We start from the raw sequence: 19,507 nt of genomic DNA on the forward strand, positions 1-19,507 counted from the left end.
GAGGTTGTACCGGCCTTCTTGTGGCAGCACTCTTCCGTGGACGCCCACGGGGCCTGCGGGGAGGAACATGCACGTCCCTAGGAGGAGGAGCTTGGTTTTCACGCGGAGGCGGGGGCTGAGCCACCTGCGCCTCCGCGGCTATCCTTGCTAACTCCTCATTCCGCTTGTTGGCTTCTGCCAACTGCTGTTTCAACTGCTGGTTCTCAAGTTCCACAATGGGAACATATCGCTTAGGATTTTAATACATATCATCATCTCTTGGTGGAGCGGGTGGTCCCCGAGAATCGGAGGATCCGCTTCTTTCTTCAACATCTGGGTTTTCCATCGGCTGTTTCCCAGGACGTCTTGGATAATTTTCTTCAGGAACGTTCTGATTATTAGCGGCCATAACTTGTTCAGGGACTGAATGCTTAAGGCTCTCAATGAAAGCTCCAAATTGTTGATGCCGTTTTTCGTCAACAGTGAAATAAGAGCACGAAAACAATAATCAGTTATGGCCAAAAGATATATGATAACACAAACAAGATTTTTTACGTGGTTCAGCAGTTCAATCTGCCTAGTCCACGAGTCTTTGTTATTAAACTTAAGATGATCTCTGAAAATTCTTCAAGGATCAATTCTCCAGAGTTTTCTCTCAAGATCACCAAAATTCGGTCCTTTACAATGGTGCATGACCTCTCTATTTATAGAAAAGATTTCATAATACTATCCCACATATTTCGGGAAGTTATTCTGTGTATGCAAATAAATTTAATGGCATTCAAAGCCTGTAATCTTATATACAAGGAAACGTCCCCTGAAGATCAGGGGGTGTATAACTGAACAATTAATATCCCTTGATTATAGAGGATTTATAGCAATCAATGTAGATCGCGTCTCTGATTGATGATTCATTAAGATATTCAAAATTATTATCTTATATCGCCAATGCCTTATTCACCCAGGTCTCTTATTGACTTTCGAGCTATAGTATCTTCCCGAGATCATGTGACTTCGAGCTCATACTTGTATCGGGCTTGGGGTCCCTGATCTGAGGCCATCCCGAGAACAGATGCACCTCGATATCTATCTTTCGAGCTTGTTAGGATCTCGAGGCTACTATCTTCGAAGTCGTCTCTGCATCGCAGGCTTGATGCCTCGGCCGCGGACATGATCCAGACATTACGAGTCCATTCATTGCGAATCCAGCTTTCGAGATCACAATTCTTATGCCTCGAAATCTGGGTGTAACAATAAGTGTGATACAAATTTTGCTTAACGATTTAATCAACAATAATAAATGTGGAGAACAAAACACACATGATATATATATATATAAGAATAAAGCAGATTACATATGTATAGTACTACTACAGTAATCTGCCTCACTATATTGAAGTACTCGTTTTTTTTGGTTGAAATCTTTTTTGGAGAAGAAGGTGGAGTGAACTAGATCACGAAGGACAGGAAATACAAGATACACAAATAAAGTTATTAGAAAAACTTGAAGTGTAATAGTTATGTAAGGTAGTGCAGTGGGTCTGCTCGGTGTGAAGGAGGTGACACAGAAAGACACCATCATGAAAGATACACAAAAATACACTTGGTTATATCAGAGAGCACAATTAGAAAATTTTGCTCCACAAAGAAAATCATATCATTCTTGAAGCATAAACATAAACAGTAGAAAAAAATGGAACAATGGATAATTCAAGCAGTAAAACTTACGCCTGAGAGGTATGGGTCAGTGGTGGAGGAGGTCAATCGGCGTGGGTCACTAGTTGTCGTTGCCTGAGAGAAGTATAAAAATATTAGAGCACAATATGAATATAGATACATTGTTATATATATATGCGAGAAAGTGGTTCACCTGGGTTTAAGCTTAGAGAAGAGGCAATTGGGTTTGCGTGTTTGTGGCGAACCAGCGTGAGGGACTGGAGAGGCTTGGTGATAGGGAGAGAGAGCAGTTCGAGATGGAGTCGGCGTTAGGGACTGGAGAGGCTCGGCGTTAGGGAGAGTCGCGAAGAGGAAATGGGCGGAGGAAATGGGCGAAGAGGGATTAGTTTGAGAACAGACACGAAGAGGAAATGGGCGATTCCAATAATATTATTAGATGTGGGACCCGCCGCTATTAGTTTCTCCCGCCGACAATAATATTATTAGCGGCGGGTAGCCCGCCTCTAATAAAGGTGATTACCTGCCGCTAATACTATTAGCGACGGATAGTCCGCCTCTAATAAAGGTGATTATCCGTCGCTAATAAATTTTAAAAACTATTCCCGGGCATTTTATCTGGCATATTAGCGGCGGTGGGTCCACCGCTAATATATTTTTTAATATTTTTTTAAATACTTACTTTTATTAGCGGCGGACTCTCATGTCCGCCGCTAATAGACTGTACAATATAGGCGGACTTGGTCTGTCGCTAATACTTCCGCTGCTAATAACCTTTATTCTTGTAGTGTTATATAAAAAAATTGAGATTATAACTATGTTGGAAATAGAAAAAGTGTATCGTGTCATATTAGCACTCTATCATACTTTCCTTGATGATGTACATAAATTATTTTTTACTCTTTTTATATGAGTACTCGAATTCAAGTTTTAAATTATATATTGGCGAGTTATAAAATATATATACGAGGGAATTTAGTAATTACTTCATGCATTATAGATATTATACATAAATATATCTCGGGTAAATACATATTTGATATATTATGTATTATCGAAATGCAGATTTAGTACCTAATATTTTCTGTAATACTCATTCAGTACCTTATAATTTAAAATTGTACATATTTGGTACCTAGACTCAAATGTGATCAATAAATTTTTATCAATATGACTAATAAATTGCTCTAAGTTATATGTAATTAAGTATTTAAATTTGAATTTGAAACTTATATAATTGACAGTATTTTATTCGTATTGATAAAATTTCATTAATCAAATTTGTTTAAGACACCAAATATGTAAAATTTTAAATTATAAGGTACTAGATAAATAATATTATTAATAATATGGGGTACTAACACTACAAATAAAGGTAACCTTTAGTGACAACTTTTTAGTCACAGCATATATTTTGTGTGACTAAATGTCACTTTTAGTAACAACAAAAAATTACTTGTGACTAAAAAGTCCTACTTAATCACAAGTTGTCACTAATGTAGTTTTAGTCACGACCTATTATTTTTAGTGATAAAGTTTGTTGTGACTAAAAATACATTTAGTGACAACAAATTGTGATCTTTGTGACTAATACTTTTAGCCACGGACTTTTTAGTGATGACATAGGTATAATGATTTTTCCTTAGTCACAAATTTTTTGTTTTTAGTCACAAAATTTGTTGTGACTAAAACTAAGATTTTTCGTAGTGTAAGTGTGTATTTTGATAAAACACCATATACCAAATAGTTGTTTAATTAACCTTATATCTTTTAGTTTGACTTATTGCTATTAAATGGTCTTAATTAATTAGATATTTGCTTATCAATTTATAGTATTTTTTGTTTATATATATATATAAATAAATATATATATATTCAAACTGAAATTTAATTCACCATTGAAGTACTATACATGTGTGTTTTTTTAATTAAATGTGATACCAGATAACAAATAAGTGATCAATAAAGAAGAAACAGGCACTGATGATGAGTCTGCTGAACTACTACTACTACTTGTTTGTTAATGTTATTATGATTGGATCATTATTAATGACAATAATGTGGATATGTAGATATTCCATACCCTTTCGGAATTGGATCATCCAAATGTTTTCTTGACAAACGATTCAAAATCTCCTACCACAACTCTTCCATGCCTGTTCTCAAACACACAGCCACAGTTTCTAGCTATGACGTGGATTACGATTCCCAATGGATTGAGGTGAGAAACCCCATTAGTTTGTTTTACTATAAGCAAATGGATTGAGGTAATGATTATGTCCGACTAAGTTGGTCCCTTAACAATACGTATTTCGATGTATTTAAAACACATGTTATGCCAACCGGAACTGACAACCGGTCCCTTTAGAATCCTCTTTAGATCGGATAAGTCTTTGTTCGTGTAATTTTTTTATAATCTATATATATATATATGATAATAAATAAATAATAAATTTTATATTAACTAAAAAAATTATGTGATATTTAATTCTCATATATTAATGAAGGGAAATTTCACTTTTTATACATACTAATAGGTATAATTACAAAAAAATCTTAGCATTATTAACTTTTTCAAATGCATGCTAAGCTTTTCCCTCTTACCCAAAATACCCTTCCCATTCAATCTCAGCCTTCTCTCTCTCAGTCTCGGTTTCTCTCTCTCTCAGTCTCACAAAAATCCCCCAAAAACCATCGAACCCCCACCTCCGTCGAGCCGCCATCTTCGTCGAGCCGTTGAGCCCGCATCTCCGTCGAGCTCCCACCTTCTCCGTCGAGCCCCCACCTTCTCCCATTTCTCCGGCGATCTCGAGCCCACTGCAAACTCCCATTTTTCTGTCAAACCCGAGACCCACGGAGCATATTTCCTTCAAAGTTTAAAAATCTAAGGTAAAATCTTGAACCCAAGTCCATATTTGCTTTATATCGTTGTTGAATCTGTGATTTGTGGAATGGGTTGTCCGATTTTGTGGGAAATTTTTTCTGGGTTTGAACCAGTGGCTCGATAGGTTCGATAGTAGGCTCGATAAGGTAGTTTGAACAGTTCGATGATGGATCGATTATGGCTCGATATGAGCTCGACATGGAGCTCGACATGAGCTCGACATGGAGCTCGACATGAGCTCGATAGGAGCTCGATAGGATATGTTGTATTATATTACAAGGGCTCGATAGGTTCGATAATGGTTCGATATGAGACTAGACTGTAGCTCGATGGTTATTTATCTAGACAGACAGATTTTTCTTAGCTCGATAGGCTCGATACTGGCTCGATAGGCTCGATAAATTTAGGTTGTTGATATTTCTCGATGGAACTCGATAGTTTTTCGATAGTGCTCGATAGGGTATGTTGCAGCTCGATGATAGCTCGATAGAGCTCGATGACAACTTATTTCAGTGTTTTTATGAAATTTTTTTTATTCTGTTTTCTTACAAATTTTTTTTCATGTGTTGTTACAGATGCCTAAGTTGCTTGTTCCGTTCAGTGATCACTTTCCTGGTCGAGTGACATATCGGGGTAGTAGTACTTTAAATCACATTAAGACCAGGTTTTTGGAGCTCGGGCTGCTTGAAAGGGCTAAGGAATCCCCTTTCAAGCAATTCTTTTTGGCTTCGGAGTTTAATTTCTCCGGAGTCTTGGTGCATCAACTGTTGCTGAGGAAAATCGCCAGCAACAACGAAGATGAGGTGCATTTTTTCTTGGGGTCGAAGTCTTGTAGATTCGGCATGGGAGAGTTTTCCCTGGTGACGGGGTTGGATTTCAGTGCCTTCCCGTCACCAGAAGAGTTGGAAGGGCGTAATCTCAGCGATCGGTTGATAAAGGAGTATTTCAACGATGCTGAGAAAGTAAAGCTGTCACAGGTGGACCATGCTTTCAAGACTTGTACGGTTGTGGAAGATGTGTACAAGCTTGGTCTATGTCTGTTTGTTGAGGGGGTTCTGAATGCCATTGAGGGCAAACTGCACATTTGGCGAGATATTCTAAAAATTGTTGAGAATGTAGAGTACTTCTTCAGCTATCCATGGGGGAAGTACTCTTATAGGAGGCTATTGCATTCTTGTAAGAAGGACATGGTGAAGCAAAATGCCAACTATGATGCCAAGAAGGATGCCAAGGTGCAGCAAGAGTCCAAATACAGTATGTATGGTTATGCCCCTGCCTTACAGTACTGGGCATATGAGGCTATCCAACAGCTTGCGGTGGAGCTTGTTGTGAGCTCGGGAAACATGTTCCCGAGGATGCTTAGCTGGTCGCATCGGAGGAACAAGGATTTCACCAAGTCCGTCATCGCACCGATATTATTGAAGAAGAATGTAAGTTATGTTGTTTTTTTTTATCTATATGCTTATCTTTTATCATTATTTGAGTTAACCAAATGTTTTATGTTGTTTGCAGTTAATTGTTCTTCCGATGTTGAAGCCTCGGCCAGCAGAAAAAGACTATTACTTGTCTTTGACTGAGGGAGATCTTCCCCTTTATCCTGGGCTTGGCCAGGATCCCTCGGAGACTGATGAGGAGGAGGATGCGACTTTTGAGAAAATGGCAGAGAAAGTTTCTCAGGCTGCCGAGGCAGCCAAGATATTTGTTAATGCTGCCCCGGGGGAGGAGGTTGCAGGTCCCACCCCTCCTATTGCCCCAGCCTCAGCCCCAGCCTCAACCTGTGCCCCAACATCAGCCCCAGCCTCAGCCCCAGCATCAACCTGTGCCCCAACATCAGCCCCAGCCTCAGTGTCAGCCCCAACACCAACCCCAACACCAGCCTCAGCCTCAGCCTCAGCCTCAGCCTCAGCCCCTGAGCTGGCCGACTTGATTGAGCGGTTGGACAGAGTCGAGGGTCGACAGGAGACCCTCTTGAAGAACCAGTCAGTGATCTTGGACGTACTCAGTCAGATCCTGACATTTGTTAAGGAGAAACCGAGGGGCTCCAATGAAGATTCAGACTCAGAGTCATTTGATATTCCGCTAGACTATGTTGATGATCCAACGACGCCTCCTACCATCATTGTGACACCTGATGCTGAGACTCCGGGAGTCGTTATTGTCAAACCTGAGGATGTTGCTGGGGTTCAATTTCAGAGGGCTAGACGCAAAAGACGTAAACCAGATTAGTTTGAGGACTATACGGATCCCACGAGGAAAAGACCTCGCACTGATGCAACTGCACCAGCAGACGAGGCTACACATGTGCTGGACCCTCTCAAGAAGCCAGATCCCAAACAGTATAGGACAATGTGCAAGTGGCTTCTTGGAGACATGCCCAACAAGACCTCGCGGGATGTAAAGACTGGGAGTCACAGTCCAGCGTGGTTTCTGATGTTGAAGACACCCCAATCCTGGCTCAATGATGGGGTAAGCCATTTATACCTAGTTATGGACTGTTTTCAATTTTACATGTTTTGTTTTTACTGACTCGATGTGAGCTCGATGGAGCTCGATAGGTAGTTCGATAGGGATGTTAAAATAGGTTGTTTTTTTACTGTTTTATACTGGCTCGATGTGAGATCGATATGAGTTCGATAGTAGTTCGATATGTATGTTAAAATAGGGTTTTTTTTTTTACTGTTTTAGACTGGCTCGATGTGAGCTCGATATGAGTTCGATAGTAGTTCGATAGGGATGTTAAAAGCTCGATGTGAGTTCGATAGTGAAAATTCCCTTAACAAAGTGGCTCGATGTGAGCTCGATGGAGCTCGATAGGGAGTTCGATAGGGATGTTAAAATAGGTTGTCTTTACTATTTCATGATGGCTCGATGTGAGCTCGATAGGGAGTTCGATAGGGATGTTAAAATAGGTTGTCTTTACTGGCTCGATGTGAGCTCGATAGTAGTTCGATGGTAGTTCGATAGGGATGTTAAAGTAGGTTGTCTTTACTGGCTCGATGTGAGCTCGATAGTAGTTCAATGGTAGTTCGATAGGGATGTTAAAGTAGGTTGTTTTTTACTGTTTCAGACTGGCTCGATGTGAGCTCGATAGTAGTTCGATGGTAGTTCGATAGGGATGTTAAAGTAGTTTGTTTTTTACTGTTTCAGACTGGCTCGATGTGAGCTCGATATGAGCTCGATGTGAGCTCGATATGAGTTCGGTGTGAGCTCGATGGAGCTCGACATCAGCATTTTATGATGGTATTTGCTAATTTTTTTATCGTACTCTCTTTTGCAGCATATTGATGCGGCAGAACACATGCTTCGTATGCGTCGCAAGTATTTTCCCAATATATATCAACATAATGCAGTTGTGATGAACAGTTATTTCTCACAAGTGATACCTGCCCGATATGATCAGTTCAAGAAAACAGCCGACAAAACAAAGTATTATTGGGATGCTGACATTATGTCCATGTTGACCGGCATCGAGCAGCAGTTTCTGGCATCTTGGGGAGGAGTTGAGGATGTATATTGGTGCCAGAACTATGGACAACAACATTGGTTTGCCATTGAGGCTTCCATTTCTAGTTGGACTCTGACTGTTTACGATTCAGACAACTCGGTGATTAGTGACGCAAAGCTTGAGGATATTATGAATCCATGGTGCTTTATGCTACCTTCTCTGTTAATGCAGAGTAAACTGTTTACTGATAGCTTGATGTTGAAGATTCCATCAGCAGGAAATAGGCCGCATCAGTTCACATTGCGTCGCAAACAGAAACACGAGCTCCCTCAGTCAAAGAGAAGGTAACAAACATCATCTTCATACTAGTTTTGTTTCTAACTAAATTTATAGTAATGTGCACACTTAATATTTATTAATTTTTTTATAGTGGGGATTGTGGTGTGTATGCTATCAAGTATATTGAGCATCTAATGGTCGGTCTTCCATTGGAAGCTATCTGCGATGAAAATATGGAGGTGTTCAGGAACAAGTGGACCACAGACTTGTGGTATCAAAATTTGTTACCTTGATGATTGTATATATACAGGGTCTTTACATGTACAGTTTGTTGTTCACATTTTTTTATAACTTTCATGGGCTGTTATCGAGCTAATATCAAGCTATATCGAACTGTTATTGAATTATCAAAATTTGTTACCTTCATAAAAAGAGTTTATTAATACAACAAGTTCAAATGGGAAAAAAGAGTTTAAAGCCTAGCTTTGCCATAAACATAACTTTTCAGAAAAATCAAATAAAAAGAGTTTATTAATACAACAAGTTCAAATGGGAAAAAAGATTTTAAAGCCTAGCTTTGCCATAAACATAACTTTTAAGAAAAATCAAATAAAAAGAGTTTATTAATACAACAAGTTCAAATGGGAAAAAAAAGTTTAAAGCCTAGCTTTGCATGTAGCCCTGTTGTGGCCAAGACCACCACACATGCTACACTTGCGCTGACTGGGAATGATTTCTCCATTCGATGGAGTGCGGTTTGTCTTCCTTCTTCCCACCTTATTCTTCTTCGGTCGACCAACTGGTTGTTTTTCAACGGGAACCCCAACTTGCATTTTCTCTATGTTCTCGGGAACTTCCCAATCATCCTCATTGCCAGTTGGGTAAATTGTTTCTTTGTAAGACTCCCTCCACATCTCAGTAGTGTAATATGGTGAACACAGTGAGTAAATGTTGACATTGCGCAACATGGCCACAGCCACACCATGAACACAAGGGTAACCCATTATTTGAAACTGACCACAAGAGCATGATTTGGTCATCAAATTCACCTCACCATCACCTTCTGGGTCTACCACATGAAATTCAAACTGTCCAAGAGGATGGACTTTCAAGTACCTTGCATCATCCGCAATGCCTGAGACATCTTTCTCATATGTTGTTGCTAATTTGGATGTGCACTTCTCTACCTCCTCACGACGCGCGGCAAACCATGACTGAATTGTGAAACGAATGAATTCCACAAAAGTAGTGACTGGGAAGGTTCTTGCGTCTCTGGTTTTGTTGTTGAAACTTTCAGCGTAGTTGCTTGTCATTACATTGTATCGATTCCCAGGAAAGTATACACGAGTCCACTTATCGAAGCCAATACCCTCGAGATATTGAGCTATGGCAGGATCCATTTGCTTTATATTGTTGAAGAACCTGTGAAATTTTGACTTCCGAAATGCATATGCCGCATTCCACATCTCCTTGTGACAGTGATCGGTCTTGAACTTAGCGATTACACTCATACTTATGTGATGGTAGCATGCGCCGTGGTAGGCATCAGGGAAGACCAACTCAAGAGCATGAATAATGCTAGCATGCCTATCTGATACAAAAGACAGATTATCAACAACTCCAATGGTTTCCTTCAATTTCATCATGAAATACTTCCAAGAAGCATGATTCTCACTGTCAACAATCGCGAATGCAATTGGATAAATGTGGTTATTCGCATCCAATGCGACAGCACACAACATGTGGCCACCGTACCTTGACTTTAAGAAAGTGCCGTCCACACATATAACAGAACGACATGATGTAAATCCCCTTCTACAAACTCCGAGTGAGAAGAAACAGTAAAGAAAGCGACCGTCATCTGTGACAAAATCAGTAATTGTACCTGGATTCTTTTGCTGCAGCATGTACAGGTAAGAAGGTAACTTGGAGTACGATTCTTCAGGTGTCCCCCTAACATAACCGAGTGCATTCTCTCTGCATCTCCAAGCCTTAATATAACTCATATCGATACCAAAATTATTCTTCATATCCTCCTTTATGCTGTTTGGTGGATAGCTAGTGCCATCAGTAGCATATTTGTTCTTGATAAGGTGCCCAATGACAGAAGGTGCTGCTTGACGGTGGTCTTTTTGTCGCAATTCTAGTGAGCAAGTATGTACACTATTATAAACAGTGATCTCAAACATCTCTGATCACGCTACTTTTTTCCCTCTTATTCTCCAACCACAATCAGGATCCTTGCAGGTGATATACAACACATCAGTACCAGACTTCTTAACCATAAACTCAAAATTATTCTTCATTGCAAAGAGAGCCACTTTGGTTTTCAATTCCATCTTGTTCTCAAATGTCTTCCCAAGATGTAATTCCCCCAACGCTATACCGGATGAGGGTGATTCAGAACGACTACAAGCTATGATATCTTCTTTTGTAAACATGGGAGCACTCCATTTTCTGTGATCTTCTGTTGAACATATAGAAATGTTCCCTGTATAGTTATATTCTGTTCCACCAGGACGACTAGAGCTGGTGCCAGGTGTTCGGCGTCCTTGACTTGGTGGGTTCGTCCGTGCAATATGATGTATTGGTTGTTCTTGTGCTTCTTCTACTTGCAAATGTTCAGCTAATAGATCATCATCCACCGAATTGTCTCCTAATTCCTCATTGTGTTCGGCTACCGGATCGTCATTCACATAGGGGTTGTACTCATACTGGTTGTCCCTCAGGTCACCAATAGGAAATCCTAAAGTACTGGCTGCTCCCTCAGGTCCGGGAGTGGAATATGGGTCTGCAATGACAATATTTTTAACAGGAGTGACACACAAGGCCAACCTTTCTTTAGATGTTACTCCTATGAATGCACGGACACCAAGATCACTTTCAACATGAACGGGTGTAAACGGTTGGTCGCCGCAAGTGTAAGGAACCTCCAATTTCAACTCATATATCTGTTTATCAACTTTAAGTTCCTTGTGCAATATGTCAAGAAGTTGCAAGTACGTTACAGTATCCTCCATCGGTATCACCGTGCATTGAGGGTCCTTGAAAATCCACTTATTCCCTTGTAATTCCCAAACACCATTGTAGGATACAAAAACGTAGACAATAGAGCCTGTGTTGGAAAAAAAAACATTAACATTGTCAGGAAAACTGTCATTTTTCCAGAAATGCAATAAAAAATAACATTATCGAGCTTTATCGAGCTATTATCGAGTTGGAATCGAGCTACCATTTCTCAAAACAGAACATAAACCTAACCAAACCCTCCATCGAACCCCTATCGAGCTGTTATCGAGTTATCATTGAGCTACCATTTCTCAAAACAGAACATAAACCTAACCAAACCCTCCATCGAACCCCTATCGAGCTATTATCGAGTTAGCATCGAGCTATCATTTCTCAAAACCGACCATAAAACCTAACCAAACCCTCAATCGAACCCTATCGAGCTACTATCGAGCTCAAATATTGTAGATCCATTCGAACCCTTATCGAACCCTTATCGAGTTTCCATCGAGCACTAAACCCGAACCTATCGAGCTATTATCGAGCTCACATCGAGCTACATCGAGCTCTTACAAAGACCTTCTTCTACATACCATCGAACCGTTATCGAGCTGCTATCGAGCAAAAAAATTGCAGAAAACCCAGAAAAACACAGATCGCGGAATCTCTCAAAAAATCCCGAAAAATACACCAATATAGGCTCAGATCTGTTCAAAATAGCCAAAAAAAATGTAAACAAATAATACCCAACACATAAAATGTAAAATCTCATTACCCATGGTTTTTCTCCTCCAAAAACTCTCAAAATAGATGTTGCCTTTGATATTAACGACTTCACAGAAACAATGGAGATAACTAACAATGATTTTGACAAGAAAATTATACAAAACTGTAGGTTTTATGGAGATTTCGTGAGAATTAGAGAGAGAGAGGGAGGAGAGTGGAAGAGAAGGTTTTGTGAATTTTTGATATAATGGGAGGGGTATTTTGGGTATGAGAGGAAAGTTTAGCATTAAATTGAAAATATTATTAATGTTGAGATTTTTTGGTAATATTAGACATTATTAGACATAAATAATGAAATTTCCCTTAATGAATGCATTGAGTGCAAATCATCATGCCCTGACGCTCTACTTGCGTGAACACTTTCACTGTAGTTATAAACGCAAGGCTATCTTTATAGGTATGTCTTTATATCCAATGCATATATCTTACCTATTATATAAATGACTATTTAACGATATTTTGTATTTAACAGAATTTAGTATGTTTTAACTGAATTTAGTATACTTTAACAGTTAACTATTAACATTTTAACAGAATCTATAGTTCAGTCAAACAATGCAATAGTTGAGAAATATACAACCATTGCCATAGGACACAACCATTAGCATTTGCAGACACAATAAAAATCATCTCATCTATTTATGAATCATAAATTAACACAATCGTAAATTTGAAATATAAATTCTTATAATCTTCTATTAAACTTGTAAAGAAGGTAAAAAAAAGATTTACATAAAAATAAAAATTTATTATCTTAGAAGTTTATCATTCATGTTCAACAATTATGAAGGCTAAACACTCATCTATGTTTCAAGAACAAAATCTGTCAGACGTTAAATTTGTAAAATCTGATCTTTGGTTTAATTTTTTGGTGTAGATTTACAGCGAAGGCAAAAACGATAAAGAATAAGATGTTTTGAGGCTTGTACTTTTAAGGTGAAGCGCAGAGTGGGATTTAGAGGGTGATGTTGTGCTCGAATAGCCATTTCAGCGCCAAGGAATCAGAATTGTTGCTTTGGTTTCTTCATATTCATATGCAAAGCATTATTCTTTGATACAAAGCTTTGCTTTTTTTTTTCCTTTGTAACTTTAGAAAGCAATTCGCAGCAACGTTTTTCTCAACAGAGGATTTCAAATCGACCCTTCTCATTCTTCTTCGGAGAAATCTTGCTTCACCAAGTTTCCACTTTCGATGCGTTATTATAGTAGTACTACTGTGAGAGGTTCTTTGTTTCGGATTCTCTTAATAATAATAACTGAGATCCTCGTCGACATTCACTCCATACTAATAGTAGTAATGCCAATAATGGGGCTCGTCTAAGTAGTGGCTTTGATCATCATAAGGCTCAATTCGTTCATGATTTGGAATTGGAGGGCTTTTCTGCTTTGTAAGACGTCTGTGCCACCGATGCTCGTACCTTGGCCCCAAATGGTAGTGGCGAAGCATCATATGGGCGTAGCAAGCTTCTTGGATTTCCTAACCATTCTTTGCCCCGTGAAAAATTTGATGTTGCCGTTGACGTAGACGAGGGTATTTTTCTTGTCTAAGTTTTTTTTTCCCTTCTTTTGATTTGATATTTTGAATTTTTTTTTTCCTCGTTTACATGTTACTGATTAATTTTTGTCTGTCGATATAATTATACAAGTTTTGACTAGAGCTGTGAAAAGGTATTTTGACGGTATTTTTAAAAGTTGACATTTTGCACGTAATGTCTATCACCTCATTTGACAATTAATTGAAATGCGAAAAAGGGTATAGTAATCTTTGCTTTCTTTCTTGACAAGTGTGTACTAGCTGTGTAAGTTGTAGTTACTTTTATTAGTTGCTTCAGAGGCATGGGCTTCTAACTTATTATGTTTTTCTATCTGTCAGTGTGGTTTATAAGTGCCTGACACATAGTTTGTGCTCTTTTGCTTTTAGTTCTGGGAAACTTTGTATCGGCTCTGAACATGTTTATTGCGGACCGTTATTCTTCAAACCATTCAGTTTTGGAATACCATGTCTATGAGTTCTTCAAGGTATATCTTGTTGCCATCACCTTGGTATTCCATTGTCCATATTTTCTTGATATTACGGTATTTAACTTTTTACATTTTTAATTGCTGTCTTGTATGGTCTATTAAAGTTTCTTTAAAGATCCTCCCCCAAGAGACTAGAAAAATATTTATTTTTTGCAGTTTGACTTGAGATAATGTAGTATCAGTTGGAGTCAACTTCTTAATAACTTTATGAGGAGATTTTTTTTTATTGCGCCTCGGTAGTGAATATTACTGTGGTTGAGCCTTTACAGTTATGGATGTATTCTTATTATGCAATCTATTTTTGTGCTGCAGACACGGAACTGCTCCCGCAATGAAGGTATTATATTTTTTTTCATTGTTTCGACTTATTTGAATTTTGAACTATGCACTGATTTTGTTAATGGATGATTGAACAGTTAGAAAGGTGAAATATCGGTGAGATTACTTTATTATTATTCTGAGCGGTGGCAATGGGAAAACGCCACCCTCAGTGCCGTTGCTGTGTTCGCCACAGTCACTGCTTCGTCGAAATCTTTCTTGCTCAATTTGTCGAACTCAATTATTTCATTTAATTTGGTTTTAACTAGTTATAAGTTTAATATATTATGTTATCGAAGCAATCACTGTTTGAAAATGTACCTCAAAGTAGTTCTTTACGTAATATGACAACAACTTTCTACTTAAATCATGTTGTACATTTTAATAATCATGTTATTTATTATCTAATTAATTTTTTTTTAATATTACATCGTTTTTAAAAAATATCAAATATAACATGCATTGCACGTATTTTATACCTAGTATATATATAAATATATATATTTATATTTATAATTTTCTTTGTGTGTATGTGTGATTATTTATTCATCATAAAATAATATTTTGTAGTGGTTAATTAACGTAAAACATAGTAAAAATTAATAACAATAGTGCATCTAGGAATTCATTCCACCAAAAATAAAAATCAATAATAATATATATTGCAAATATATAATGGAACAAAATTTAAAAATTACATATATATATATATATGGAGGGAGCGACTACAACTCATCCTATTTTTTGCAACACCGGTGCATCATTTTTCTATTTCGGCACTTGAATAGTTATAATCCCAAAAAAATTTATATGATGGTGTACATTATCACAACAACAAAAATTACAATTACCGGCGGAGGATCCCGCCGGTAATACATGGTGAATCCACCAGTATTATATATTACCGGCGGAGGTCCGCCGGTAAAACCCCGCCGTTAATAATCGGTCGGTATTATCACCATTACCGACCGACTGACACCATCCGCCGGTATTGTATTATTACCGGCGGATTAATAGAGGCGGGACCCCGCCGGTGATGTGCAACGCTGACCCCCCGTCTGACCCGTTTATTACCGGTGGGTTCTGCCTCTAATAATCCGCCGGTATTAAATTACTAATATTAAAATAAAACAATTAATTTTATTTTATTTCTTAATAAATATACATATAATACTTATTTAAAAATACTAATATTTAACATATATTATAATTAATAACACAATTAATATTCATCAAACAAAAATAACATTGTAATTAATCATAAAATTAACTTAATAAAATACAAATTGTCTCATTTTAATTACATATAAACTAATTATAAAATAAACATAATAAAATTTCAGTCTTAATATAATTAAAAAACATAATCTAATTATTATTGTTTTGATCAGGCCAACTTGGTGTAAAATATTTATTAAGATCAATATCTTGATCACTAGTATTAGGGCGCGGCAACAGTGGTGAAGCAAACTGTAGTGCTTGTGTAGAGTGATGCTGCGAAGATGACCTAAATTGTCGAGCATGTGGTCGCGGCGAGGGAGACTGATGCAAAAAACTCTCAAACTGACCATACCTCTGCTGCTGCGACGAACTCACAAATTGACCATACATCTGTTGTGGATGTTGCTGCCTAGGATGTGATGTCTGAGATCCTGTAGGGAGGCCGGGGTAATAAAAAGGAGGGGACTGGGAGGAGCGTCCATAGGTGTTTGGATAATTCTGTTGAGGTGGATACACATGTTGTTGTTGTTGTGGCATCGACCAAGGAGGTGGACTTTGAGAAGATATACCACCTTCAGGTTGTGATGGTAAATATCGTTGGAGAAGGCTTTCAAACCGCGACTCAGCTTCTGTACTGGTATGCTGAGGATTACCAGATGGACCTTGTTGAGATTTCAACATCCGGATCTCTTCACGCATTGACTTAATTATTTCCGCCATAGTAGCAATGTCTTCCTGAGGTTGGGCCTGTGACTGACTTTGACTTGTGGAGCTGGAAGCTGATTTTTTCCCTTTGCCTTTGCTGTAACCTACTCCTCTTTGAAAGTCAGACCTCTCCCCAAGTACTTTACTCATAATCTCGTACTGATCGATCGACGAGGATTCGGCAGCAGATCCAGTTTCAGATCCCTACGTCGGTCCTTGAGACTGGCTTTGAAGTCATGCCCTCTCAAGCTCTTCCGTCATTTTTTCCTATTCATAAAAAGTGTTAGAAACACATCAGTAACATAGTTTAATGAAAATAATAACACAAAAGTTTAAACTTACAAAAGTTTCTCGAGCTGTGTCGTTGATAAAAACTTTTGTCGATTTTCTCAAATGGCTATCTTTCCAAGTATCAATAACATGTTCATCAGGGTTCGCCTATACAAATTTAGAGATAGGAAGTTAGAATGTAAAATTTTGTTAAATTAAATTAATATTTTTACTTACAAATTGGTGACGCTTAGCCGCCATCGATTTTGTGCCTTGCGTCAATGTATACTTCATTTCTTTTCTGTTTTTCTTGTTTTGGTTGGATCGTGCGATAAATTTTGGGCTAAAAAACAACTGAACAATATCTTTCCAACTCTCCTTGGAGCAATGGTCAGGTGGGGCAACTAAAACACTCTGCAAATCTTCCGGATTAGAGTAATATTTTTTGAAGTGAGTATGTCTGATGTTCTTTCTCTCAGAATATCTTTTGCGCATCTCTGTGTAGATAGTTTTCATAACTCTCTCGGGTTCTGGATGACCATCAACATTATAAAAATACTACATTAAAAATAACATGTTAGTTTAGTTTGTAAATGATTTCTACATTAAAAATTATACCACAAGACTTGTTCTAAATTTGTACCTTCATCCTTTGTACGACTTGTTCCTTAAATTGTTGAGGTACATCAGCGAAATCCAAGTAATGTCCTGGCAACAATAAAGTGACTTGGAGGCCTATCTCGCGGACAAAAGCTTTGTCCTCTAAGCCAACCACTTTGTCCGTCCTAGGATCAAGCTGAAGATCTAGTGGTTTCCCGGCATTTCGCCGTCGAATTTCAAGTGGCTTCGAATTAGCCAGGCCACGACCCTTTCTTCTCGGCACTTCAGCTATCCACATTTTCAAGAATAACCAAAATTTGAAATATTAATATTATATTTAAACATTCGTTGAGCTTGACTTTCAAGCTATGAGAAAAATTTGAAAATTATTATTAACCTGACTCGCAGGAAGATGGTACTCTACTAGGATCTGGCGGGTCTAGACCTCCACCATCTCCGCCGTGAGAGGTGGCTATATCTGTTGACATTGTACTTAGGAACAAAAATGATTAGTTAGTATTAAATTGTTAGTTAGTATCAAATATCACCAATGGAAATGAACATCATGATTACAAGTCTAATATATTATATTTTAAACAATTGTCATTATTACAAAAATATAAAAACTAAGAAGAATAATCACTATCACTTTCATCATTAATTAAATTAACATCAATCGGAGACACATGATTAACATCATCTTCACAAATATCAACTAGCAATTCATCTTCTTCATCGACTTCTTCTTCGCCTAAGTCGTCATTTATGAAATTTTCATCTAATTGATCAGCAGGTGAATTTTGTATAGTGCCAATATATGTTGCAGGTTCATGAGATTCCATAACCAACTGACCGAGATCCACGGTCAACAGAAAATTTGATGAGTTTATGTCATGTACGACATCAACATCTGGATCAGCTTCATCGTCCTTGATGTCCCAAATTTGACGGTGATTGACATCCTCAACAATTTTCCAGTGTCGGCCTCTAAGTAGATCATCGAGATAGAATACTTGCTTAGCTTGACTAGCAAGTATATAAGGCTCATCTTTGTACCATTCGCTACTGACGTTTATACTGGTGATATTATTTTCAGTGATTGTTTTCTTCTTGCTTGGATCAGTGTTAAACCATTTACACCTAAACAATGCAACTGAATATGCACCAGTGAAAGATAAGACCAGTACATCTTGAAGCGTGCTATAATAGTTAAAACCTTCAGTTCCCGCAACAGACACTCCACTATTTTGTGTGGTGCGCTTTTGATCTCGGTCATAAGCGATAAATCGAACACCGTTAACTATACAACCTTCGTAGTATGTTGCCAAGTGATCTGACCCAGATGCTAAAGCTAGCAACTCATCACCATTCTCTAAAGATCCTTGTTTGTGCAAGTCATATATCTAAATAAATTAATAAACTTATATTAGAATAATAAAAATATCATTACAATAATAAAGGTTTAAAAATAATCTCAATTTTACCTTCTTATGAAACCACTGGTGAAAATTTTTCTTCTGTAAAAGATTATGATCACCATCTGGGAATTTCAGTTTGATCTCTACTAGGTGTTCGCTGTAAATTTGAATGCTTTGACTACATTAGATAAAATAATTTGGAATAAACATAAATTTCACTTTAAAGGGAATAAACTTACTCTAAGTAACCCTGAATTTCGGGTGAATTGTTAATGATGAACCATTCAGCCATTTCACGAGTCGCAAGATCTAGAGGCTTGAGAGTTCCCTTTGTTAGGGGACGACATTGAGATTGAAACACAGTAAGGTGTCGTGGGACATACACCTCATCTTTATTGCGATCAAGACGATTAAATTTAGTTTTAACCCCTTTGAAATACATCGAACAAAATGTCATAGCCTCATCAGCGACATAGCCTTCAGCTATTGACCCTTCAGGACGAGCTTTATTTCCCACGTAGTTCTTCAATTTTTTCATGTACCTTTCAAAAGGATACATCCATCTCATAAATACCGGTCCACCCAAAATTGCTTCTTCAGGCAAATGTAAGACCAAGTGAATCATTATATCAAAAAAAGCCGGAGGAAAGATCAACTCCATCTTGCACAATATCAGAACAAGGTCTTTTTGTGCTTCCTCCATATCTGTAACATTTATAGTCCTCGAACATAGTTGCCTGAAAAAACTACATAGTTCAGAAATGGTGGTCGATATATCTTTTGGGAGAAACTTGCGAACACCCACAGACAATAATCGTTGCATTAAAACATGACAATCGTGGGATTTCAACCCAATGATATTTGTTTCATTCTCGATTACTTTTTTCTTCAAATGTG

The 19,507-nt window shown here is 37.9% G+C and overlaps 2 protein-coding genes across 2 annotated transcripts; both read left to right on the plus strand.

Annotated features, from left to right (window-relative positions):
* The first annotated feature begins 4,766 nt into the window (after positions 1-4,766).
* LOC133783570 (uncharacterized) lies at positions 4,767-6,903 on the plus strand. The gene is made up of 2 exons (XM_062223226.1): positions 4,767-5,967; positions 6,050-6,903. Exons 1-2 carry the CDS (start codon positions 5,113-5,115, stop codon positions 6,761-6,763), a joined length of 1,569 nt encoding a protein of 522 aa, XP_062079210.1. The 5' UTR covers positions 4,767-5,112; the 3' UTR covers positions 6,764-6,903.
* A 984-nt stretch (positions 6,904-7,887) lies between these two features.
* On the plus strand, positions 7,888-8,743 carry LOC133783573 (uncharacterized). The gene is made up of 2 exons (XM_062223228.1): positions 7,888-8,326; positions 8,413-8,743. The coding sequence occupies exons 1-2, from the start codon at positions 7,893-7,895 to the stop codon at positions 8,552-8,554; spliced, it is 576 nt and encodes a 191-aa protein (XP_062079212.1). The 5' UTR covers positions 7,888-7,892; the 3' UTR covers positions 8,555-8,743.
* Positions 8,744-19,507: the final 10,764 nt, after the last annotated feature.

The sequence above is a fragment of the Humulus lupulus genome, chromosome 6 (genome assembly GCF_963169125.1).
Source record: "Humulus lupulus chromosome 6, drHumLupu1.1, whole genome shotgun sequence".
Classification (NCBI taxonomy): Eukaryota; Viridiplantae; Streptophyta; class Magnoliopsida; order Rosales; family Cannabaceae; genus Humulus; species Humulus lupulus.

Coding starts and splice junctions, on each gene's coding strand:
- LOC133783573 (XM_062223228.1), top strand. CDS start 7,893: ATGAACAGTTATTTCTCACAAGTGATACCTGCCCGATATGATCAGTTC. Junction 8,327..8,412: donor CTCCCTCAGTCAAAGAGAAG/GTAACAAACATC, acceptor ATTTTTTTATAG/TGGGGATTGTGGTGTGTATG.
- LOC133783570 (XM_062223226.1), top strand. CDS start 5,113: ATGCCTAAGTTGCTTGTTCCGTTCAGTGATCACTTTCCTGGTCGAGTG. Junction 5,968..6,049: donor CGATATTATTGAAGAAGAAT/GTAAGTTATGTT, acceptor TGTTGTTTGCAG/TTAATTGTTCTTCCGATGTT.